The sequence below is a fragment of the Ochotona curzoniae genome, unplaced genomic scaffold, assembly GCF_017591425.1.
Source record: "Ochotona curzoniae isolate NIBS_2020 unplaced genomic scaffold, NIBS_Ocur_1.0 scaffold_4506, whole genome shotgun sequence".
Taxonomy (NCBI): domain Eukaryota; kingdom Metazoa; phylum Chordata; class Mammalia; order Lagomorpha; family Ochotonidae; genus Ochotona; species Ochotona curzoniae.
Window position 1 is genome coordinate 49,837,128 of NW_024467119.1, and position 26,079 is coordinate 49,863,206.

The 26,079-nt window shown below is 39.3% G+C and overlaps 2 protein-coding genes across 4 annotated transcripts in view; one reads left to right on the forward strand and one right to left on the reverse strand.

Annotated features, from left to right (window-relative positions):
• The first annotated feature begins 2,742 nt into the window (after positions 1-2,742).
• Positions 2,743-10,319, forward strand: TIFA (TRAF interacting protein with forkhead associated domain). 2 transcript variants are annotated; one of them, XM_040967168.1, is made up of 2 exons: positions 2,743-2,893; positions 7,978-10,319. In XM_040967168.1, exon 2 carries the CDS (start codon positions 7,999-8,001, stop codon positions 8,554-8,556), a length of 558 nt encoding a protein of 185 aa, XP_040823102.1. In that variant the 5' UTR covers positions 2,743-2,893; positions 7,978-7,998; the 3' UTR covers positions 8,557-10,319. The 2 variants fall into 2 exon arrangements, with proteins under 2 accessions (XP_040823102.1, XP_040823101.1); XM_040967167.1 differs by lacking the exon at positions 2,743-2,893 and adding an exon at positions 3,588-3,657.
• Positions 10,320-13,415: 3,096 nt separating this feature from the next.
• The window catches only part of AP1AR (adaptor related protein complex 1 associated regulatory protein), a 31,770-nt gene continuing 19,106 nt past the window's right edge, over positions 13,416-26,079 (reverse strand). Inside the window, exons 2-10 of one of the 2 annotated variants that reach the window (XM_040966567.1) lie at positions 25,237-25,285; positions 23,924-23,950; positions 23,156-23,181; positions 20,708-20,804; positions 19,528-19,626; positions 17,338-17,396; positions 16,603-16,676; positions 15,721-15,849; positions 13,416-13,911 (exon numbers count right to left, since the gene is read on the reverse strand). In XM_040966567.1, the coding sequence (XP_040822501.1) occupies positions 13,646-13,911; positions 15,721-15,849; positions 16,603-16,676; positions 17,338-17,396; positions 19,528-19,626; positions 20,708-20,804; positions 23,156-23,181; positions 23,924-23,950; positions 25,237-25,285 (826 nt within the window). In that variant the 3' untranslated portion in view covers positions 13,416-13,645. The remainder of the gene's footprint in view (positions 13,912-15,720; positions 15,850-16,602; positions 16,677-17,337; positions 17,397-19,527; positions 19,627-20,707; positions 20,805-23,155; positions 23,182-23,923; positions 23,951-25,236; positions 25,286-26,079) is intronic. The other variant, XM_040966568.1, reaches the window with a different exon arrangement.

The following is a 26,079-nucleotide window of genomic DNA, read 5'->3' on the forward strand; positions in this document are numbered from 1 at the left end:
GAAAAAGAATAAGAAGAGACTGGCAGCAGGCACCTTCTCATCAGCAAACTCGCAGGGGAGGCTCCCACTGAAGCCTTGCCATTCTCCATTCCAATGTTGCTCTGCCCAAAGCATCTCCACCCTTAAGAATCGAGAATGTTTATAAAACCTCACACTGAAATGACTAGTATCTTTTTATTGCATAATTAAAGTACATTGTTCCGTTAGCAGTAAAGGTATTTTCAGGACAGGTTTCATGGAGTAGCTTGTAAAGCCGAAGCAGGAGAGGCTGGCATCCTGTACGAGCCCCACCTTGGAGTCCAACTATTCAACATCTGGTCCAGCTCCGTGCTATGACTAGGAAAACAATAGGAGATGGCCTATGTATTTGGGTCCTTGCCACCCACGTGGGAGACTGGGGGAAGCTCCCAGGACTGGCCATTGTGGCCACTTGGGAGTGAGCCAGAAGGTGTAAGATCACACATATTCTCTCCCTCCAACTCTCAAATGAATCAATCAACCAATCGATCTTTTTTTTTAAAATAAATTCTCATTATTCATGAATGATGCCCATGTTTTTCTCTAAAAGCTCTCCTTACTCTATTTGGTTGCATTTTGACGTTGAGTAAAACTAAAATAAGGCAGTTCTGCAGGAAAGCTGCAAGAGACTCTTCAGCGAGCAGGATACAGCCAATTTCCTCCCAAGCCTTTAAGGAACAGAAACTGCTTAGCTGTGCACTCTCGGCTAGTTCTGTTTCCACCGACCATTTTCAGGTTGCACGAAGCTTCTAATCATTTGGTTGGAAGAAGACAGCTGCTATTGAGATTGGATTTTAATATAAGAGCTAAAGGCTTACAATCCTCTCCAGGGTCATTTGGTACATCAAGAAAGTCAGCACTTACAAGGGAAACAAAGAAAGAACAGTCTCCAACATCGTGACTCTGAACAGTTCTATTAGGTTTAATATCATCCACCGAGGCAGTCCTTTGCAATTGATAAAGCATTTTTATTTCCAATTGGCTTTAATTTTTTTAAACAGTCTTTTTTTTATTGTTAATAACATGGTCTTATGTGATACAGTTTTATAGGCACTGGAATTCCCCCCACCCCTCCCACATCCCTCCCCCCATGGTGGATTCCTCCACCTTGCTGCATAATCACAGTTGAAGTTCAGTTGGGATTCCTTCATTGCAAGCATATACCTAGCATAGCGTCCAGCATCTTATTGTCCAGATAAGTTCAGCAGCTTCTAGGGGAGACCTTCTCTAGTCTGAAGGTAGAGCTAACAGAGTAAAGTCCCGGTCAGTTAAAAGCCCCAACAAAACATCAGCAACAATATACAATGTTATGGAATTGATTGACACAGTATTGAGTAAACAATATGTTAAAAATAGTGCAAGTTCAATTTTTCACAACACATGGGTTGAGACAGTATCAATGACAGGTTCAAAAACAAACAAACAAACAAACAAAATTACTGGTTAAATTAAGGCAAACATGTGGTATCTAACCTTTTGGGATTCACTCATTTCCCTTAGCATTGTAGTTTCCAGTTGGGTCCCTTTAGCCACAAAGAACTGCATTTTGTTTTTTTTAATAGCTGAGTAGTATTCCATGGAGTAGATGAACCAAAGCTTTCTTATCCAATCTTCTGCTGATGGGCATTTCGGTTGCTTCCATGTTTTGGCAATTACTAATTGTGCTGCTGTGAACATAGGGGTGCATGTTGGTTTGTCGTGAAACAGGTGTTTTGGATATATTCCTAGGAGTGCTATTGCTGGATCATATGGTATGCAGATTTTGAGTTGTTTAAGTGTTCTCCATACTGATTTCCATAAGGGCTGTACCAACCTGCAGCCCCACCAGCAGTGGAGTAGGGTTCCCTTTTCCCCACATCCTCGCCGATTGGCTTTAATTGTAATGATTTGAGATTAGACACTTCCATTATGCTAATACTACCTGGTTCCATGTGTTTATTGGTGTAACCAGATTGCACGCCTTATCATCCACCTGCTCTGATGTTCCTCGACTGCATAACACCCTGAATGTCTCTACCGGCAATAAGAAATCATCAGTATTGATGATTAATGAACAAAACTAGAGCCCTCACAAGATCCTGCCTCACGTTTGCTTCCTCATGCTTTCTGCTGTTTATGATACATACCCTCAGAATTCAGCGTGTGACTCCTGGCACAGAACGTCTGGATTAGATGAAATAGTGAATAATCCCCCTCCTGCCGGCACCCTTCGGGCCACGCTCGCCAGGGTGGATGAGGAGGAAGTCGCCCTTAAGGTTGGAATGATCCGGGTCCCTTCTTTGTAAAATTCAGCCTCCAACTCCCGGGCTCTCCAGAGAGGCCACCTGCTGGGAAGGTGCGACCCGCAACAGAGCCTTGCGCATCGAACTCGGCCAAAGTCCGGAAGGCGATTGCGGGATGTGGCTTCTAACTAGATATTATATTACAATCTATATCGTGGGTTTCAGGGTGTGATCCCTGTGGGAAAGGGTTTCAACCACGGCGGCGAGACCGTGTGGCCGGGGGCGGGCACTCGGGCGGGCGGAGCCTGGGGAAGCCTGCGCCTTCTGGGCGGGAGGTCGCGCTCCGAGCAGACTGCACGCAGCGCATCGGCGGCTCGCCAAGCTCCCAAGCGCCCCTCCGCCGCTTCCCAAGCGCCCCTCCGCCGCCTCCCAAGCGCCCCTCCGCCGCCTCCCAAGCGCCCCTCCGCCGCTTCCCTCCGCCGCTTCCACCTGGTGAGGCGAAGAGCTGCCGACAGGGACGCGCGCGCCGCCGGGTCCAGTGCGGACGCGGCGCTGAGGGCGCTGGCAGTGCGCGGACCCCACATCTCCCGTTGCTGAGCCCGCTGGGAAAACGGAGCTGCTACGGAAAGGTCACGCGACTTTCGAGGCCCAAGGTACTTGCATGGCGGCGGTTTAGGGGGTGAGGCTGGGCAGATTTCTGTCTATCCCCCAAAGACGCCAGTCCCTACTCTACTAGAAAGACTGGAGGAAGTCGTTAGTACTCTCCTGATCCCAGCTGCGGGAAACAGGTGGGTATTGGGAGAGGAGAGGCACAGGGGAAAAGATGGAGATGGGAGGACTGTGTTTCCTTCGTGCTTTCCTGTTGCCGACAAAACGTCATTACTCAGAAAACTACGGAAAGTTGGGGGCGCGCGGAGCGTTTGCGCGGGAGCCCCCGGTCCCGCCGCGTGCTCGCAGCCGGAGTTCCTTCTGAGCTCCCGGGTCCGTGAGATCGAGCAGGATTCATCTCGACCGGCCTGCCAGCCCGCCTACTTAAGTCCGGGAAACACAGCTATTTATTGTTGTTAGAGACTTCCCGCAGCTTTCAAACTATACAGGGGGAATTTTTCAAATCATTTGGCAACCGGAACCCGTCACCCCCGGTGAACCTCGCAGCCGCGTCCCGGCCCGCGGGGCAGCGGACTGTGCACGTCGCCCTGGGCAGGAACGCTGAGCTTCCCCAAAGCTTCCCTCCCGCCGCCTGCTCGCACAGCACTCTGACGCTTTAGGGAGCGGCGCAGCCTCCCGGTGGCTCCCGCAGTGGAGGCCACACAAGGCTTAAAAGCCACCCGGCGCCGAGTGGACCGTGATGCAGGCAAGTTAGGCCTGGAGGCGTGGACAGCGTGGCATTCCCACCCCCGGACTAGCTCTGCAATTGGTGTGTTGACCAGGAAGAAATGCTTTTCCTTGTTGATCGCCCCGCAGACCACTCTGGGGACAGTGGATGGGAAGTGAAAGCGCTATTTTCAGAGGGAGCACCTCCGCACCCATCATGCAGAAGGATCTCGCCCTTTGGAAGTGTGTGTCACAAGTTACCATGCTCCTTAGATCCTGTTTTGAAAATCCATGTCTTGACGTGTGGAACACTATGTTGGCAGGCATGGTAGCTCGGGGACTCCCGAGTTTCTCCTCCTCTTCTTTTTGAAAGATGTATTTATTTTTATTAGAAAGGCAGATTTACAGAAGGGAGAAGAGACAGAAACATCATCCACCCGCTGGTTCACTCCCCAGATGTCCCCATCGACTGGAGCTGAGCCTGTCCGAAGTCAGGAGCAAGGAGTTTCTTCCACGTCTCCCACACGGGTGCGGGGTTTCAAGGCCTTGCACTATCCTTCATTGCTTTCACAGGCCACAAGCAGGGAGCTGGATGGGAAATGGAGCAGCCGGGAAAGGAACTAGCATCCACAGTGTTTACAGGCGATTGGAGGCGGAGGATGGGAAATGGAGCAGCTGGGAAAGGAACTAGCATCCACAGTGTTTACAGGCGATTGGAGGCGGAGGATTAGCCAATTGTGCCAATGTGCCGGGCCCTACTGACTTGCCAGTAAGCTGTTTGCACACCTGATTACTTCGAGCAAATTATGCTTCCCTGGCTTTGCAGGCAGGGTGGGCACGTGGCCTCCTGTGGAGCTTGGGGTGGGGTAGCAGATACAGGTAGTTTTTGCAGCGGACCCCACTTATGTATCAGCTATCCCTTCCTGCCAGTCCTCCCTTGATCTTGCCCTTCCCTTACCAGCTCGGAGGGTCCCAGCAAAGTGCCTGACGGTGCCTGCCAACCCGCAGGAAGCCTTAGCTCACTTCTGACTCTCAAAGGTAGCCGGTTCCTGTTCTCTTTCACTCATTCAGTGACAAGGCTGCTAATAGCAGAGTTGGTCTTCATTTCTTTACCGATTTGCTGTTTGTCTCAGAGCTTTTGTGAACACAGCTGTTATGACATGTCGGACATGGTTAGTGTCTTACAGCTGTCGGTTGTCAGATGTGAGAGTTCATGTCAGCCGGTGGGTTTTGGTGACAACCGGTGACTATGCAGTTCTACTCCATTCTGTGAAGACCAGATGACCTGTGCTTAGTGGAGTGTTGCAGGGATGCCAAGTGCACTTTATGGAGCATGCACACCAGATAGTTAACCTCCTTCCTGCTCCTGGCCCCAGATTCATCCCAGGCAGGGTGTTAGTAAAAAGCTGACTTTACATCCATAGCTTTAAAATGTTTGTTTATATTAATAAATTTGAAATGCAGAGCAACAGTGAGAGAGATTTCCTGTTCACTGCTTCACTCCCAAGTACCAACGGTAGCCAGGGCTGGGCCGGGCTGAAATCTTCCACTCTGCTCAGATGTGGCTTGTGGGTGGTAGAGGCCTGAAGTAACAGAGCCATGCCTTGATTTTTAGTTTGGTTGTCCTTTTGCAACTATTTTAGAATTATCCAAAATCCAGGAATGAACTAGAATGATGGAAACATATCTAAGACAAAGGTGAACTCTTTGTTGTGGTCATTTTGATTTGTTTTGTTGTAAGTTTAATGCATGTTTCTGATAGGAAATTTGGAAAAATAGGAACACATTCAGAGGAAAGTAGAAATGACTCACACTTCACAGCCTGACAGCAGATTCTTTTCAGCTTCTTATTGCATCATCTCATTACTTACATTCTTTTATGATATCTGCTTCTTGGGCAATGAGATTTTATCCTTTTTATTTTCCAATGGCAGTGTGACCAATACCAGCCATGGTGTGTTAATTTATTGTTGATGCTGGTTTCATAATAATTTTTATTACTCTGACTCAAGACTTTTTGAGTGTTCTCATTTTTTTTCTACTTATAACTGGACAGTTGTTCTCTGGGTAGTGTAATATGATGAAAAAATATTAGGAATGTGAAGTTAAAGATATATTTCCAAATCAGTAAACAAAGACATCTTGCTTAGCTCTGCCATTTGTTGAATACATGTACAGGTCATGAGTTTTATTTTTTAACAAAAGAGGAAAACATTGTATTTTTTTTTAAAAAAAGAAATATTTAAAAGACAGAATCAAGAGAGTGAACTTGTGCTTCCATTTGCAATGGCTAGAGTTGGGTGGACCTGAAGCCAAGAGAGCCAGGGCCTCTTACATGGCTGCAGGGACCCAACAACTGAGGCCTTCTTCCTCTGCTTTCCTGGATGCACTAGGAGGGAGTTGAATCCTACGTGGAGCAGTCACACTCAAAGCAGTGCCTATAAGGAATGTTGGTGTCATAGGCAGTGGTTTTGCCTGCTATGCCATATGCTGCCCCTCCAAACATTGTATCTTAAAAGTACAGGAACTGATGGAAGGCTAATCCTTTGCCAGTAGTGCTGGCATCCGATAGTGGAGCCAGCTTGAATCAGGCTACTCCACTTATAATTCACCTCCTTGCTTGTGGCCCAGGGAAGCAGCAGAGGATGGCTTAAGTCTCGGGCCCTCCCTGGCTCCAGGCTTTAGACAAGCCCAGCTCTAGCCAATGTAGCCATCTGGGGAGTGACCCAGTAGATGGAAGATCACTCTGTCCCTCCTTTCTGTAACTCTTCCTTTCCAATAAAAATAAGAAAGGCTTTAAAACAGCAAATAAAAGGAAATAGTACAGAAAGGGAAGGAAAACATTTTTAAAAACTGTATAATTCTGATTCTAACATGTATTACAGATGGTCAACAAAAAATAAAACTATGCATTAACTCTGCATAAGGATATTGATGCAAAAGCCTCAGATTGTTAGAAACAAACAGAAACCAGGTGCACGAAGCAGTGCAATTCCTTTAAGGACTAGAAAAGGACAAGGTAGAAACTCATCACCGTGGGCAAAGATGTTATGATGCTGCTAAGAGATCAGGTAGGTGAGGATCTCCCGTACCTGCTACTAAGGGAAAAACACAAGGCCCACCACTCAACACCAGGATGGTATGTTCCTGTTTGTACAAGAAAAGGTTGCTCTCTGGCGATCCCTCTGTGTGAGTATGTGTGTACAGGAGTACTGTAGTGAAGAGGAAAGCAATGTTGACAGTGCAGGGGGAGGTGGTGGAACAGGCTTGTTAAATACTTTTCTGTGTGAATTTTTAATCATCAATTTTTTAAAAACTGTTGAAAAATGGCAGTTACATGTCAAAATACTTCACAGAGATCCAATTTTCATCTTCTGTTAACTGACATGAAATGCTTGACTGACAGTGTGGGGTAGGGATCTTGAGGGACTTTTGAGCCCTAGACATGAGCCACCCAGCAGTTAGATGGTGCTATTTATGGCTAATGACGGTTTGTTCACCCACTTGTTAGAAACCACTGACAAAAATAAATAATTCTAGTACCAGGGAGGACTTGAATTCTTAGAACTTCCTCAAGATTTTTTTTTAAATGTGTAGGATGTCTAAATTTTAAAATTAGAGAATAAAATAACTGAAGCATTTACCTTATTTGATGGTCTGCTTACTAGAAACACAAGTGATGAAGAGGAAGAATAAATGCTGTAGCTATTTATAACTTGAAATTTTTTTACTATATTAGATTCCTAATGTATTTGACTAACATACAATGAATGCATTGTAGGTTTTCTTATGTCAGCTTTCTGAGTGTGTTGCAATGGAAGAGATTTCACAATTTCCCTGTTTCCCACTGAACCTAGTTCCCAGGGCAGGCACTTGGGGTGCTGCCTACATGCCCTGCTGGAGAGCCTGGGGTCAGGTCCCAGCTCTGCTCCCAGTTTCCGTTTTTTGGTACTGCACTCTCAGAATGACAGAAGGGACTGGCTCATGTAGCTAGGTCCCTGCCACTTACATGGAAGACTTGGATTCAGAGTTCTCTGTCCCTGGTGCCAGCCTGGCCTAGCTGTGCTGCCAGCCTGGCCTAGCTGTGCTGCCATGCGCATCTGGGGAGTGAACCAGTTAAGGGCAGATCTGTCTGTCTCTAATAAAGCCTCTGAATAGGTTTAAAATAATGTGCATCTGTTACATTTTCTCTAGGGCTACATTACTTTAAATGAGAAAGGACTGAAGTTTTGTCAGGTTTGCCCCTAAACACCTTACTGTCAATAATTGCTATTTCCAGATTGTATCTAGAACCTTATCCTCAAGGACATATTAGTGAAAATATTCTCTGTGCTGTTTTCAGAACCTTTCATTGAAACACTGAAGGTTCTTGTGTGTATGCGGCGTGAGGGTGTGAACTCACTAGGTGTTGTCACTGTTGCAGGCTGGCTTTCTGGTGCGCATCATGTCCAGTTTTGAAGATGCTGACACAGAAGAGACAGTAACTTGTCTCCAGATGACTGTGTACCATCCCGCCCAGAGTCAGAGCAGCATATTTCATGCCATACACTTCAATAAGCGAGAGAAACTATCCTCCAGCGAAGTGGTGAAATTTGGCCGAAATTCCAAGGTCTGTCATTACACTTTTCTTGACAAACAGGCTTCCCGAGTTCAGTTTTCTCTGCAACTGTTTAAACAGTTCAACAGTTCAGTTCTGTCTTTTGAAATTAAAAATATGAGTAGGAAGACCAATCTGATTGTGGACAATCAGGAGCTGGGCTACCTCAATAAAATGGACCTGCCACACAAGTGCCTGGTGCGATTCAGTGAGTATCAGTTCCTGATGGAAAAGGAAGAGGGAGAGTCGCTGGATTCATTCGAGACTCAGTTTATTTTGTCTCCAAGACCACTCCTGCAAGAAAACATCTGGCCGCCTCACAAGCCCATCCCTGAGCACGGCTCTTCCTTACCCTTCCCCACCCGAAACACTTCTCCTACAGAAATGGATGAAAATGAATGGTGACCCTGGAGAGCCTCAGAGAAGCAGGAAGCAGCACTGCGTAGACACCTGACCTACAGGCACCGTGCTTACTCAGTGTAGTGTACTGTAATCATCTGTAAGCCGTCCGTGGACAGTGCTGTATTATAAACTTGAAGTGTGTAGTCTGTGAGTCATCAATGTCATCACCTGTGGCATTCCCCAGTCTGGGAGAATGATTTTATGGGCACATCTGTGAGACTGATGTTTTTAAAGCAAACTGTTGTGATGACACACATTTCTATGCTGGATTTGAGTCTTGTATTTTTTTTTCTTGGTTTGGTCTCATCATTTCACAGAAGCCATCTGATTTCAAGGTCAAGGTTCCTTGAATTGGTGCTTGTTGTTATCAAAGTGAGTTCTAGACTACTGCCTGGGCATCACTGTAGTTTTAATATGGGAAGACTGGTTTGAGAAATAATTTTGTTATGTATTACTTCACATAGGATTATAGTGTTTATACCAGCAGTGTCAGTTTTCCTGCCTGTACGCAACATTTAAAGACAATATGTATAGATTTTAAAGAAATGCAATTTTAGAATTATCAAATCTGGTTTGATTTTTATTTAGTTGAGTTTTTAAATTCTGTGAAATCAATGTTTTAATAGCATTCATGCACATAATAAAGTCAAAGTTTAAATGACTAACCATTTCTTTGAAACTCATGAGGGAAAGAGCCGTTTTTATGAGACTTTAGTCACTAAATATATGTGAATATTTATAATGATTACATAAATATTTCTAAATTTTGAGTTTCAAAAAGACTTGCTTTTATTTAAAAGATTTCCTTTTAGCTTATTTTACCCAGAAAGAGAATGTTAATTAGACTGGTAGCTATTTGGTAATTAAACTCTAATATTACAAAAAAGTAAGGGGCATTCCATACAGTTTTAGAAAGTAAATAAAATTTCCTGCAGGAAGAGGTCCATTTATTTGGAGAGTGGGGGAAGGATTTGTGTATTATTTCCACAACCACCTTTCTAACAGCATTTTTTAACTTCCCCAGTGTCTGAGCAAGTGAATGTTAACCTTATTAAGCCTGCTGTTGACCTGGACCATTGATCTCTCCTGGGCTGTCTGTCATGTCCAGCAGCCTGACTGCCAATCCCCAGCGCTGGAGCTATTCCAGCTCAATGAAGTCCTTGTTTCCTGCACGACTCTTTCATTTTCCATGTCTTGTTTTTCTTTTGCCTTGTAGTAGCAGAGCGATGGCTGAAGGCCAGTAAAGGTATCCAGATGCTGTTGTGCTAACCTTCAGAACCCGGGAGTGTGTTTACATTGCAGAAGGGAATTAAAACTGCACATGGATTTAAAGTTGCTAAGTGAGTACCTTAAAATAGATGCTCCTGGATTATCTGGGTGGACCCAATTAATCACAGGATCCTTAAGTGTGGGAGAGAGGTAAAACAAGATATCAGAGTGATGAAATGTAGAACCGGATCCACTGATGACAGCTTTGAAGATGGAGGAAGGAGCTCTGGAGCCAAGGAAAAACAGCAGCCTCTTGAAGAACTGGGACACTGCACTAGCCACCCGGGAGCCGAAAAAGGCCAAGAAACTTTGAATGAAATCCTGGGACACTGGGTCATGCTAGTGAGATCTCTTGAGTTCTTAGTTACAGAACTTTGTAACGGTAAAGTTGTGCTGCTTTAAGCCATGACATAAATGTTACAGGAGTGGAGAGAAAATATACTCTCTGTGACTCTGTCAATCAGTTGCCTTTATTAAACAGTTTTTGTTTAGTGTCATAACTTCTAATTCGATTACCCAGCTTGTTAGAACTGCTTCCCATGTCAAGTTAAGGCGAAGGCTCTAGTATATTTAGGCTTTAGTGTGTTATGTATCATCACCTTTTAACCATTTTGTCAGACTTCCATACTTCTATTTCTGATTTTTGACTCTGATAATATTAAAGTTACTAAATCATAAAGTTTTAATATTATGGCATCCAAGGCCAGTGCTGTGGCAGACTAAACTGCTGCCTCCAGCATGGAATCTCACGGGATGCCAGTTCAAGTCCAGGCTGCTGCACTTCCAGTCCAGCTCCCTGCTAATTCACAGAGGCAGAGGATAGGCGCTCTCAGGGCTCCTTCAAGAGTGCTTGGGGCTGGCATTGTGGCATAATAGTTTTAGCAGCTTCCTGCAATGCTGGCATTACATGGGGCGCCAGTTTGAATCCCCACTACTCCACTTTTCATTCAGTTCCCTGCAAATGTGTCTGAGATGACACAAGGGGATGGCCTAAGCCTTTGGTCCCCTATGCTCAAGTGGGAGACCCACAAGAAGCTCCTGGCCCAGCCCTGGCTGTCATGGACATCTGGAGAAATTCTGAAAACAGTGGATGGAAGATATTTCTGTAACTTGCCTTTAAAAGCACAAAATAATTAAAACAAAAACAAAACAAAACAAATCTTTTCGGGCCCAGTGTAGTAGCCAAGTGGCTAAAGTCCTCGCTTTGCATGTGCCAGGATACCATATGGACACCGGTTCATATTCCAGCTGCTCCACTTCCCTTCCAGCTCCCTGCTTGTCACCTGGAAAGGCAGTCGAGTACAGTCTAAAGCCTTGGGACTCTGCCTGCATGGGAGACTGAGAAGCTCCTGGCTCTTATTTCAGATTAGCTCAGCTCTGGCTCTTGAAGCCATGTGGGGAATGAAGCAGTGGATGGAAGATGTTTCTCTCTGTCTCTCCTTCTCTCTATAGATCTGACTTTCCAATAAAAATAAATTTATATATACAAACAAAGGTTTTCTTCCCATGTCTCATCATGCCCTTGTTGTATATTCCCTAACTTTGTGATTATTTTAGTGTTTATACTAAAAAACATGTTATTAAACATAGGTCAGTATGTTTTTTATATGTATGTTATTACGGTTCATGTCTTTTGTTAGAATGTTAAAATAAAATAGGACACTTACATGTCTTGTCTCTTTTTTACTGCTACGTCCCAACACCCTGACAGACTCAGTAGATCCTGACTGTTGCTTAATATGTGATTTCTAATTGTTTTTTTAAGAAACAAAGTTATAACTGTTTCTCTTAGCAGTTAAAACATTTCAAGTTTAATCCCATCTTCCTTTCCTAATTTACTCCTTTGTGTCTAACCATATCAAGTTTAATAATAATTCAGAATTCATAGTATTTGTATATTTACATAGTAAAATCAATAATTAGATAATAATTTATTACCTTTAAGTGTAAAAACATGTTTATTCACAATCCTTGAGAAGTTACCATTCCTTCAAAAAAATTATTTATGAACAAAAAGCCAAGAAAAATTACCATAGTAGCTTATGCCAAACCAAAAATATACATCTGATGTATACAAACTTTAGAAAGCATTGACACAGGCAATGTCAATATAGATTAATATTAAAATATTTCCAATGACATAGCTACAACTTAAATTATGATACAGATATAAATAATGGTATTACCTAATGCATATTTACATATTAAAGTGTCATATTTCTATGAGATAAAAAGGGACATAAAACTACAGATGTCATTGCCTAGTAGTTAAAATATTGAAAGGGCCACAGGATTGTTTTTAAAAGTACAGCAAAAACTTTCAGTTACTATTTATTTCTGGACCTTCCTATATAGTTTTGGGAACATGCACTGTCATTGTTGCAAGAAAAAGAAAAGAAAAACCAAACAACAGTTTACTTATTATTAAAATCATACTCAATCCTCAGCAAAATCAAGGAAAGCAATTAGTGAGTGCTTTATGTTCTTGGCCTTTTATACTGATGCAAAAACTTTAGGGGAAAAAAGGACATAACTGTCGTGCCTGACATGATAGCCTAGCAGCTATAGTCCTGGCCTTGCATGCACCGAGATCCCATATGCGCACTGGTTCTAATCCCGGTGGTCCCGCTTCCCATCCAGCTCCCTACTTGTGGCCTGGGAAAGCAGTCAAAGACAGCCCAAAGCCTTGAGACCCTGCATCTGCAGTGGCGACCCGGAAGAGGGTCCAGACTCCTGGCTTTGGTTTGGCTCAGCTCTGGCCGTTGGTGCTGCTTGGGGAGTGAATGGATGGAAGATCTTTCCTTCTGTCTCTTTCTCCTCTCTGTATATCTTTCCAATAAAAAAGTAAAATAAATCTTAAAAAAAAAGACATAACTATCATAAAATGCAGGTACACATATTCATAACTTAGTTCCATCCTATTAAAGCACCTTGTGCTACAAGGCAAGGAAATTATAATGAAATCAATGAAGCCTTTCATACCAAAATGGATTTAATCTAAATACCCGTATTATTCTTTTAGGTATTTCTTTTTTAGATCATGCAGAGAATATGTTCAGTGTAAAATATAAGATCATTCATTGGAAATATAGAATTTAAAAAAATAGCAACACCTAAAAACTTAATATATCAATTTGGAGTCAATACAATGGCACGTAAAGTGAAGCGAAAGGCCTAAATATATACTTTTTCTTAAATATTGTTGATTATAGCCAACTTGAAGTGTCCAAACTCTGAAAGCTTATTTTTTATATTTTCTTCAGATTTAATCAACATGATCATACTAGAATATATAATAAATATAGAAAGGAAGTACTAAGCATTTCTTAGTCATTTACTCAAATTAATTGTGCTTACTATTGGAAAATAAAATTCAAACTAGTCACAGCAGTAACACTAGAAAAGGAAACACTATTTTCAGTTTGTCCCTCATGCTCCTTTCACATCTGCTGAGAATTCACAAAAAAATGCCTTAACATTTTCATAGATAACGAAATAGGCTTAAAGCATTCAAAATCATTTCCTTTTTTTTTTTTTTAAGTGAAACTACAACAGGAAGCAATACTATAAAGGAAGGAGTTAAAGTAAGTTAATTGGTAAATGACAGAACCAATCAATTGGTCTGGAAAAAGCAGAAGGCAGATGATGAAATTGCACTTAATTCTGAAGCGATTCAGATCTATCCTTACTCCTTTCTAATAAAATAAGCATTTGCAACATGGTTTCTTACCTTCCCTTACAAAAAGTCTCAGCACAACCATTTATACATTCTAGTTTTTTAACATTTGGTCATAACTGATAAACAGGGTCACACAATTTTACTCTACCGAGTCTGCTGATCTGTATCACACTGCTTTGTGGCAGAATCAGACAGTTCTAATACAGGATTTACAAACCCAGAATACTCAGAATTGCCATTATCATCCATTTCGGCACTAACAAAGTCATTCTCCCATTCCAGGCCATTGGAATCATCGGAGGCTGATGTAGGATTACTTCCCGTCTTCTTGCTGCTATACTTGAGCGCTGCCCGGAGAATGTCTTCCTCTGTTTTGGAACGTTCTCTCATAGGAAGCATTCTGTTCATTCCTATGATTTGAACACAGGTTTTATAACTTTAAATGCAGACATATTAAAAGACGTCCTCATGTAGTTTTTATATAACTATCAAACTTGATTTGTAAACTAACTTTAAAAGACAGTCCTATGTAGATTTTCTTCAGGGAAATAGTTAGGGTCTACTTCTGAAATATGCCTTACATAAAATATTAATATTCGCTAAACAGCATTTCTAATGTAACACTGATAATCTAGTAAGATAAAACTTTTGAAGAACAAAACATCAAACAGAAAAGATGGATGATTTCACTTGCTATTAGTCTTATGCTGCTAAATCAAGATCGATGGGCCAAGATCCTTCCCAGTTACAGTACTTCTACTTCCCAAGAATGACAACTATTCTAATGAGAACAATATGCTTCTCCAGTGCTAAATTCCAGCTAGTGATGTACTCACTTCAGAAAAATCCGATGAGCTAATCCCCCTAACTCTAAGTACCATCATCATCCCCATTTTACAGAAGAGGCAATGGGAGGGAGGGTAAGTGATTTCGTAAGGTCACACAGTGACAAGTGGTAAATCAAGACTCAGATGGACTCATTCTAGCCCTGAGGCTTTCTGACTTCATCACAACAGAGTAGAAAAGTTTTGAGGCAAAATTGTATTAGTTTTAATGTTGAAGAGAAAGAAACTGGTAAGCTGAAAGCATCAAAAATCTTGGAGGGAAAAAAATGTCCCATTTTATTAGTAGAAGGAAGGGAAAACAGAAATCTGAGTTTCTAGAATCAACACTGGTAACAATCCAAATCTAGAATTGCCAAGAAGGTTGTGGAAAAAATAGGACTCAACACATTCAATGATTTTGTTTTTCATCTTAAAAATCATATCCTATAGTAATAAAATAATTAAATCTATATCACTCCTGAAAAAGAATATATATATATATCAAATATATATATAAATTTGATCCTCACATCATTCATCCATTTACTTGCTTAAATATTTTTAACCAGCTACATGTGACAGGTATATTTAGACTATGTGACAGTGAAATATTATCTTTTAAAGTAGGTTTATTATTCCCTTCTTAAGACGAACAAGTTGAAGCTGAAGAGAAATGACTACTATAAAATCCTGTAGTCGGAAAGATGTACAGTTAAGATCAAATTCATATCTCAAGTACAGTTTTTATTTTTATCAAAGTAACAAGACACAGTGTTTAGCTTACCAATTACCACACTGATTAATACGTTGGTGTCCCACATCTAGTACCCAGCAAGATGCCAATTGCCTACTAATATGGATCCCATGAGGCATTGGTGACCACTCGAGTGACTGGGATCCTGCCTCTAAGGAAGACTGGGACTGTGTTTCTGACTTGTAGTGTCTGCACCAGCCCAGCCTCCTTGTTCGAGGACTTTCGGGAAATGAACCAGTGAATAGCAGCTTGTTTGCTCTCCCTCTCTGCCTCACAAATGAAAAGCAATATTAAAAAATAAAAAGAGAATGACATTGCTCATTTATATATAATATATATAACATATATATATTATATGTAAATTATATATAATACGTCAAGTTAATGAAGTTTTAGCTTTAGATTACCCAGAAGAGGACAGTAATCCTTCATGAGCTAGATTACAAAAACTTTAAGAAATTAACATTTATTTTCTAAATCTCAAAGAACATTAAAAATTAAGCATTTCTATTACTTCTCAGCCTTTTGGCTAAGATCAAGTGTAAAAATTAAGCATTTCCAAAACAATCTATCGCCACAAGATAAACACTAATACAAAAGTACAAGGGATTTTTATATCTATTTTCCAAGGACTTGTGTACCTTCTTCATCCTCCCATTCCAGGTCTAAGGATGTGCTGTCATCATTCCCACTGGTTGACTTGGTTTTGGTCATTAGATCACAGCTGCTTTCTGTATTTGGTGTAAGAACTGTGGCATCAGATGAGAGTCCTACAGCAGACGGCAAACAAGTCACCCACACATGTAACCACAGCAGTAATGTTCTTGGACAACAACTCTCTGTCAAATCAGTTTTGCTTTAACCCTTGGGACCAATAAGTGACACCATTGCATTGTTATGTTTCTGTTAGGAACAGTTGTTTAAATGGTTTGTCACCCACTTTTATAACACACAAATATAAATGAATTATAAACTGTTTACATGGTTAATTTTAGATAGTTTTCTAACAATCAATTACGAAGATGGGTTAAAAAAGACAAAAGACTTGAAAGGCAGGCTACATTTTCTTTTTTCAAAAATACACTTCTTAATTAAGATTTAAATTTATATTTTCAAAAGGAGCTGTTATTATGTTTCCCCTATTGGGCAGTACAGCAATTTCAATTTTGGAAACCTGAAGAAATATTTTGATCTTAGAAATCAATTTGTAATAAATTAAGTATACTTTTGTAGCATTTTCACCTTTCTTCTCTTTTTGCAGGGACAGGAGGGGTAAGATCAGCACAGAAACGTAAAAAACAGTACTTGATTCCTTCTAGGGATCTACAGAAAGAGCTTGAGGTTTTTATTGGCTCCAATGCCCTTTTAAGTAGGAAGGATGATAATGTAAAAACAATGACTAGTTAGTAACTGTGTGCACAATATAGGCTGAAGGTCAAAGAATTCTATGGAATAAGAACCAGGACCTCTGTTTAGTACGGCGCCAAAGTGAACTTAAGACACAACATATTTAAAAGACTTACTACTGCTTCGGAAAACTTCATACTGTGACTTTATATTTCTCAAACATGATTCAAAGTCATCTTCTGGTCCTGAACTGCAAAAAAGAGTGAATTTATGTATTTATTTTCACAGAAGATGCAAACTAGAGGCAACAGAATATATGCTCCAGTTAGTATTCTGGTTAAAATGTCCACCTTGCATTTTCATAATTACCGTAAAAATTGGAATAACCTAATGAAAATGTCTTAATTTCCTTAAAGCCACAATGAAACAAACAACAACAAAAAAGTCAAACCTGTAAAGTTTAGCTATAAGTTAAACTTCACAATTTACAATAATGGACAAGGTTCACTGAATGAACTGGATGAATGAACTGAGGTGAATGAACTAGTGGAAACGCGACAGTAACGTATTTCTTCCAAAACACTATCACAGCAGCTTTAAAAGAGGGACCTAAGGCAAACCCAACCACCCCAGGTGTAAGTAACTGACCTGAAGACACTGAGCTACTGCATCACCTTCTATATGCAAGATGTGATCACTCTTAGAAATTGGCAGAGTGAATCTAAGCAATCACCTTCTAGTTTAAGGGAAATAATTCTGTCAGAATTTTTACAATACAGTGTCTTTGAGAAGTAATATTTTTAGGACACACTGAAACATGAATATGTATATAAACACCTTGACGCGAGCTGCAATTCCTTTAGAGAGAAAATTTTCTACTACAAAGGGAAGAAACATATTTCAGTATTTACCTTTGATATTCTCCATTGCTGGAAGGAAGACATTGCTGTAAAACTCTCTGCCTTTCTTGCTTTGGAAACAAAAGTAACCAAAATCACTCCGCTGTGAAACTGCTTATTTTACAATTGCTGTTAAAATATGCAACATCGAAATACTTTTTCTGGTTTCTAAAACATACCCTTGAAGTTATTCAGTAAAGTCTTTTAAATTCATCATTGTTTACTCTCATATCCCCTTACTTGTGGGTTATATTTTTTCTCCTTTAATCAGTAGATTATGATAAAGCATTTAGAAGATTCACTTTAAAAAAACAAAACTTTTAAAACATTTATTGGTGTTCTTAACATTCTTACTCTGCCTACAGACATCGTAGTATATAGAAGCACAGAGGAGTAGGAAAGAAACAATTAGCGCAGTACAGTCAGCTCTATTCTGGGTAAAAATCAGTAGCATTAAAGCAAAGGAGTTAAGATTTGGCTGAAGTGATTCAAAAAAGAAAAAGGTAATTATCATTCAGGATTTAAATAGGATTTAGATGAGCGTTTCCAGTTCTGTATCCCTAGAATGGCCTTTACTGTTTGTTTCTCATCTATACAGTACAGATGGCTACATTACTGCCCTAGAAAACGTGGAGTTAGGAGAGTCAAATGAGTTGGCATACGCCCAAGTACGGTTGTGTGTCACAGAATATAGTGCACATAGATTATATGTCTTGTGTAATTCAGTCACAGCAAAACAGAATTCTGGAAATCAAACCAATGGATGCTGCATATGGAATCCTTTTGGTTTTTAAAAGGCAAGTGTTATAAGGCCCATTTTGGTAAAAAAAAAACACCAAAAAAACCCAAAAAACCAAAACCCAAAAACAACAACAAAGAAACAACCAGTATCTAAATTAAAAAGTAATACATTAATGACAGTTTATTTCTAAGCTTTTCTACTATTTAAGAATCAGAGGGGCTGGCACAAAGGCTCAAATGACCAATCAGCTGCCTGCAAACATTTGGATGCTAGTTTCTATCCCGGCTGTTCCACTTCCAATCTAGCTCCGTTTATGGCTTGGGAAAGCCATTGGAACCATACATCCACACGGGAGAACCAGAACAAGCTCCTGGTTCCTGATTGGCTCAGCTTTGCCCATGTGGTTATTTGGGAAGTGAACCAGCAGATGCAAGATCTTTCTCTCTGCCTTTCCAATAAAAATTTTAAATCCTTACAAAAAAAAAAAAAGGAATTAACACAATATGATAGGAAAACAACAACAACAAAAAATTCTCCCATATAATTTGCTGAAACATGAGAGAAAAACACAGTTCACATAAAAGTCCCATAACGACATGACAATTTTCAGTTCCCTGTTTTACTACAGGACGTGTTCCTTGTACCACAGCGAACAGCACTACGGCAAGGAATGGTCAGAACGTGAAGATGGTATGAAGTAGTGCTCCGGCACTGCCATTTAGTAGGTGTTTGCAAAAAGACTTACTTATATTTGTCTCTGTTTCCTCAGCTATAAAATGAGGATTAAAAACACTACCCATCTCCTAAGATTATTCTGAGTATTAAACAGGCAAAACATTTAAACTGCTAAGAACAGTTCCTGACACTCAGCCAGAGTCCCATAAAACTCTTTAAGGTTGTTAGACAGTATGCAAAATATGGTAAATCGACTGCCTGTTCTGGCAAGATGCCAAAGATTGCTCAGGATCTGAACTCTCAACTTCCCAAGTATACAAGAAAAAAGATGAGAGGTAAATTATATCTAAATGGTAACAAAATCACACAGCTTGTGATTCTAAGAAGTATAGAAATTCTGGCAGTTGTAGGAACTGTGAAGGGGAAAAATGCTTTGGAAATATGCCATACTACTAGTTTTGCAATGCTTTCCCTTTCAGAGTATTTTTCCAAGAGCACCGAAGTTTCCAACATTAAATCATGTTGAAGATAAGCAAGAATAGCTGCTGCGTAGCTGAAGCTAAGCAGCACTTGATTCAAACATATAGATTTGATGCTATTTCTAGTTAATTAAAGGTTGACCAGTATGCCTTTTAAATTCCCAAGAACAGATGCATAGATAATGTGTTGTTAACAAGAAGCCCTTGACTCCAGTGGGAAAAAGTTCCAAGAAAAAGGTCTAAGATTTGTTAGAGAAACTAAGGAGAAAAGCAGCCCTAGTGTATGTTGGGGTCTTTTCCCCTCACCTCCAAGAGCTTTCGCTGCTTTGCTGCCCTGGCTGCTTCACGCTGTGCAGCGTATAAAGCTTCTTCTTCTAGTCTTAACTTCTCCTCTTGTAAGGCTAACTGTATATGAACAAAACGATAAGGGTTAACAAAACAGAACCTCTCTGACTGCTCTAAAGAGAAGATGCTTTTCTAATTTGTAAAACGAAAAATAAATTACTTAAAAATAATCTCTGCAAAGCATAACAGAATTGAAATTTTTGACTGTTCATTTCAATTCCTCCCTTTAGAAAGTAACTCAAAACTGGTATGAAACAGAATTCTTTAGAAACTTTTAGAAATTATAAAGCAATAACATCTAATTTCTTTAAACACACAGCTGTTTCTCTCCAGATCAGAACACTCACTGGTCCTCGTTTACAGCAATCATTTCAACACTTACCAGCCTAAATGTTGGTCCTCTTAAGTCAAAGATGTTTAAAATTATGCCCAGTCACCTCACTGTCTGCCGAGTGCACCACGCTTTCTCCAAATGCATGTCTCTATCTTTAAAAAATTTGATGCACATGTCCCCTTGATATTATTTCAAAACTATTAAAAATTATTAAGTCTTCCAAGTTTAAAAGTTTGGTGTTCATGAAAACACATACACTATTTTAACAATATGTCACAGTGAAGGTCAAAATCAAGTTTCAACAGATTTTTTCTTTAGACAGAATTAATATCTATTACAGCTGAATTTAATGCTTTTGAAATCACTAATTGGTGCTAAACAATTTTTAAAATGTAGTTCCATTTAGTTCAGTGATAATATTATAATTACAGGCTATTTTTGTAAGTTCAAATAATATGTTACAATCGCAAGAAGTACTCGGTTTACTGAATACATAAAAAGACAAAAATTTTAAAAAGTGCAAAATAAAGTTGGTTTTACACATGATGCATATTCCTTTTGGTATTCCTATCTGTGAGCTAAGAAATTATCTTAAAAGAATATAAAATCTTCACTTTTTAACATCACAAAGTTTCTGATAAATTAAACTAAACAAAAAAATTATGAAAAGCTGGAATAATTCTTTAAACCATTTTCATCTGTATCTATCTAAATATTGACCCGATGACTATACATAATATATTATCTAATGACAGTAAATGAGGCTTCATGATGACATATATTTAAGTAACATAGAAGGCGATTTACCTCTTTTTGAATTTTCTTATCAAGGTCTTTCTGTTTTTCAGCAATAGAATCATAATGTCTTTCTCTTAGGTCAACAATTTCTTCCTCAGTAAGAGGCCTACAGGAAAAAAAGGGGGGAGGAGGAAAGACCAGTTTGACAAAACACTCATAGTCATTGAAATTCTCAAGCTTTTCTGCTGTAATTATACAAAAGTAATTACATACTACAACTGTTAAGAGTAAAAAGCATATACTACAATACTTTCATTATAGCATATATACCAACTATGATCATCATCTGGGAAATTTTTTTTTTAGGACAATCACCTTTAAGATATTTCCCTCGATTCTAGCTCTGCTTTAGCCATCTAACCCTGGACTGTGGATCACAAAACAGAAACTTCAGCACTTGATACTTTCATCTACCTATAGCCTTACTTCACTTACACCCCATGTGGACACTACTGCCTATCTACAATGTTACCAATATACTCACCTTCTTGCACTCCTATGTTTTACCATCTTCACTCAGGTCACCATATTCTGACCTTGGAGTACTTCCATGATTAGCCCTTTGCAATTTGGCCTGCAGGCCAGGCCCCAGGACTAGTCCCCTCACATTCAACTTGATTCTTATTTCTTTCCTCTTAAAAGAATTCCATCCCACTTTAAGAAATGGGGAGTATCAAGCATCAATTTCTTCAGCCTCTTGCCACGCCCTAACTTAAGTATATTCTTTCCTTCATCTTCCAGAGGTAATGTTCCCTAACGACTACATTTAACGATCCAGTCCTGATATCATCTCCTCTCCCACTCCAGATAATTCTTTGGGACTCTGCTCCATCAATTAGCATTTCTCTTTAGCCTTATCCATTTGTTTTTACATCTCCTCCAAGTGAAGAAACGAGAAACAACAGAGGAAAAAAACATGATTTGATCTGTATCTCTCTATAGCTATTGCTCCTTTTCTTCTTCCCCTTCAGCCAAAATTCTCAAACTTAAATATACATATTCTCAACAATTAGTATATCTAGGATTTACTATGTGCCAGGCTTGCTTTATATTTATTAAATAATTTTAATCACAACACAATCTTTTATGGTAGATATAGAGATTAATTATACATACGAAGGAAATGAGACAAGACTAAGACTGAGATCAAGTAAGTCACACAGCACATGACAAAGCTAGCACTTAAATCCAGGCAGTCTGACTTCCTACTTATGCATCAGTTCACTGCCACTCCCTCTGCTCCCATCACCCCAGCTGCAGCAAAGGTGACCAATGGTCTCGCCATTGCCAAACACAACAATCGTAAGGCCCTCCCTGACCCCCTCCGTTTCAGGTCACAGAGCTGGCCAATCTCTCTAAGCCACCTATCTGTCTCCGCTCCCTATTTTGTTCCCCATGTTCTCTTAGTTCTGCAGGCTATTTCCTGATCATCTTTAGACACCTCTCCTAAAACTGCCATGGCTAACTGCTAACTGGCAAAATAAAGGTAATGTCTCCTATTTCTGTTCCTCTACCCCAGAGCTTCTTTTTTTTTTAGATAATAAAATATAGGCTTTTATATCCAGTTCATAAAGTTTTAACAGTTGTAGAACTTATGTAACTTCCATCCAAAGAAAGATACATAACATTCCTATCACCTCAATACTTCCCTAGAGCCCCTTTCCAATTAGTCCTCTTTTTGCTTATGTAATTTGACTGGAATGTTCTCTGCCTGGGTAGAAGCTACTAACCAAGCCTTTGAGGATCAACCCACATGCCATCCCCGTTTAAAAAAGACTAGGACACACCTTGTACTCTTAGGAAAGGGCCTCTCCTTTAGGGTTTCCTAACTGCTACTTAATTGCTTTTCCACCTCCTGTTGAAATCGGTCACCTCCAGGATCTATCCCACAGACCAGATTTTTCCTTCTTCTAAGGTAGACATGTCTGGTATTTTAATCCCAGTGTCTAGGAAGTGCCTGGTACATGAAAATTGCTTAATAAATGTTTGCTACACTGAAAAAAGTAAGGAGTACACATTCGAAATATGAACTAGCATACAAAAATATCCTCTTGATATCAAAACTGAGTTAAAAACAGATGCTTAATTTTCAAGTAACATATCATTAAAGATTGCTTAAATAAATTATAGTTCCAAGATTCTAATTTTCTATTGAAAGGTGTAAAAAACTTGGTTAGCAGAAAATGTTATAAGGAAAGAAAAGCAAAATAACTTGATTATATTTATCAACAGTAACTGATTTTAAGAAACCAAAGAACATACAACTTAGGTTCAAACAGGATAGTACACAGGTACTTACATACATCAAAGTTTTTAGTGGTCTGTACCATCTTTTAAGGAATATACTGTTTCAATCTTATTAGAAAGAGAAAATTAAGGCTTTGAAACATGTACCCTTCGATGTTTTAAAGTAATCAAGTAACAGAGTCTAAATTCTTAGAGAGTTAAAAATCTTACCTATGACTGCTTCCTGGGCTCTCTCCCTGCGTAAAGGACAAAAGGTTAAGTATTACTAGATAAATTCTACTTAAGACAAACCAATCAGACTTTTGTTCAACACAATCTATTTTCTATTTACGTAGTTTTGTTACAGGAAATAAATTTTATTATTAAAAGTCTTTGAAACAAAAAAAGCTTTAAGTTTTTAGACATGAAAAGCAGGCCCAAGGGAGGAGAAGGAGTGTGCAGACTCAGATGGTGAGTGTAGTTAAGTGGGAAATTAGCACACGCAGCAGCTAACTACACCAGCACGCAACACACACTCTCACTGAATGCAAAACGCACACTTCTCTGTGTACTTGAAGACCGCTGTGCTAGCAATCCAGCTTAAAGTTAAATGAGTTTTGTATGAAATTTACTTACCAAATAACTGAAAAAAATAGCTAAAGTTAGAAACTATACAGTGAATGTGTTCAAATTCCACTTTCAGAATCCATGAACACCCCGGGATAGGCATGGATTTGTTCAGACATATTTTACCTGTCTGTCAACAGAAAGAGGTAAGTAGTATTCTTTTTTAAAGTTTCTTGAGTTCCATAAAATGTTGTAAAACCTATGTGTGTGGGTGTGTGTGCATATTTCCGTAGTATTATATGCTTTGGCAGAGAATTCTGAATTGTTGGCTAATATATATTAAGGTAAAATTTTAACAATAATTGGTATAAATAATGGCATGTCTGATGAGAACGAGGAATATGGGTTTTGCACGATGAAGGAAATACTTACTTCATCGCTTTCTACTAGATTCTCAAACTGAAAGAGTAAGGAAATAAGTGTTAGCAGAGCTATTTGTCCAAAATACATTATCCAATAAGCAGTTACATCACTTTCTTCATCTTACAATCACTATGTACCTTTTTACATGTCAACTCATATGATATATTCAAAAATCCTGTAAAATGGCTGAGGCAAACATGTTATTGTTCTTAATTTATGATCTTTTATGAAAATCAAAGAGAATTACAGCAATTTTCTATATAGACTGAAACTTTGAGCCAAACTTATTTATATAAGAATTTTCTAACTTACCTCAGTTCCAAAGAAGTTAGTTAATTTATTAAAACACCCAAATGTTTTGTAAGCATTCATAAATAATTATTTATTAAAATGTACTAGATAGTATTCACCATTTCTAAATACGTCTATCTAGATATGAATGTTACAATAGGATATTATTTAAAATGACCTAATAAAAGTCATCACTTTACATTTTAACCAAAATATTTATAAATACAAATAATCACTTGAAAGAAAAAGTATTTTGGTGTTAATACTGTTTTAAGACTGAGGAGAAGCAATTCAAATAGTTTAGAAAATAACAATCTAAGATAACAAAAGTGAAAATTATCTTACACTTATTTTTTTATTGGTGTGTGGGTTTTTGTTGTTGTTGTTGTTTTTCAACTCTTTCCTGGCTTATATGCTTCCATATCCAATATGTAAATCGTGAATTTCAGTGTTCAAGTGTTGGAACCAAGAAGTTTTGGGTTGTAGTTCATTTTTTACTACATAACACGTTGTGTAACATGAATAGAGCTCCATTTTTCCTCCTGCCTAAAGCCTCTATTTCTCACCCATAAAGCAGGGTTACTTGCACCTGCTTACAACAGTCGTTACAAGGATTCTGCACAGAGAATACCCCTAAACTGTGTGCCTGGTGCATAGAATCAACTCTGCCGAGCAGCACTGAATCAATGGGACCTTCTATTATGTTTTACAGAGAAAAAGCAAACCGGTGACTTCTGCTATGGAGACACTGAAAATCAATCGCTGCCCTAGGGAAGTCACAATTACTAACAGAAGAGTCCCTCCTCCCCAGCCGAGGAGGGGTGAATATCAAACTCAAAGTCACCCTAGAAACAGCACTTTAATACTCCGCCATGTTCCACATCGACTTTTCCCCACTGCTTCATCAACATCAACAATACTGAAATGTAAGCAGTCCATATTAATTTGAGTCCATTCCTTTCTCCTTAGCTAAAGCCTTTTCTGTCCTTCTCAAGGGCTTTTTGGCCAATCAAATTTGTGACTCTACTTACCTCAATTGTTAAGTGCTCACCTCTTGAGCATGTTCTGAAATACTTAGATCTGAGGAGAAAAACCGAAAAAAAAAAAAAGCACTTAAAAATCACAATTAATATAAAATCAAAATATTATAGCAGCATTAAAAACACTCCCTGAAAATAATCTTTAAGTACTCTAACATACATTTACAAAAAGGAATAACCAACTTTACCAGAGAATGCAAATGTTCTAAATTTTTGAATTTCATTATTAGGTTTTCTAGTCAACCAAAATTGTTGCTTTCAGTATTTTCTAAGCCTGTTATAAATTAATTTACTATAGTTACTATACAGAACATAATTACATTTTAAAATTTGATTTTACTCTGATGTTAAAGGTACTAATGTGTTACATGTAAGCATATGTTCCCAATTGCATGAAACATACACTGAATATCAAGAATCTAGGACATACATTGCAATAAGTTATAAGCAGTTTTCTCTGGATGGTGGGATCTTACTATTTTTATATGAGGCTTTTAAAGTTTACTTTTCATGCTCTTACAAATAAGAAAAGCAATGCACATGTTCATATATGTCAACCAGATAATTTATTGTACTAACTGCTCCATCTAGGACCAAATGTTGACTTTTATTTTAATCATTTGTTTTGTTTTGTTTTGACATGTAGGTAAACAAGCATCTTCTGCATTCTACATGCCCCAAAGCTGAGTCCACACTCTCCTATGTAGTGTCCAAGTTGGTGCGGGACAGAACCACTTAAAACTCCTTTTCTCGGCCAGAGACGGAGGCTAGGACTGTAACCCCGACTGATGGAGAGGGTATCCCGCTGCCCCCCGAGATCTCAGTTCACACTGA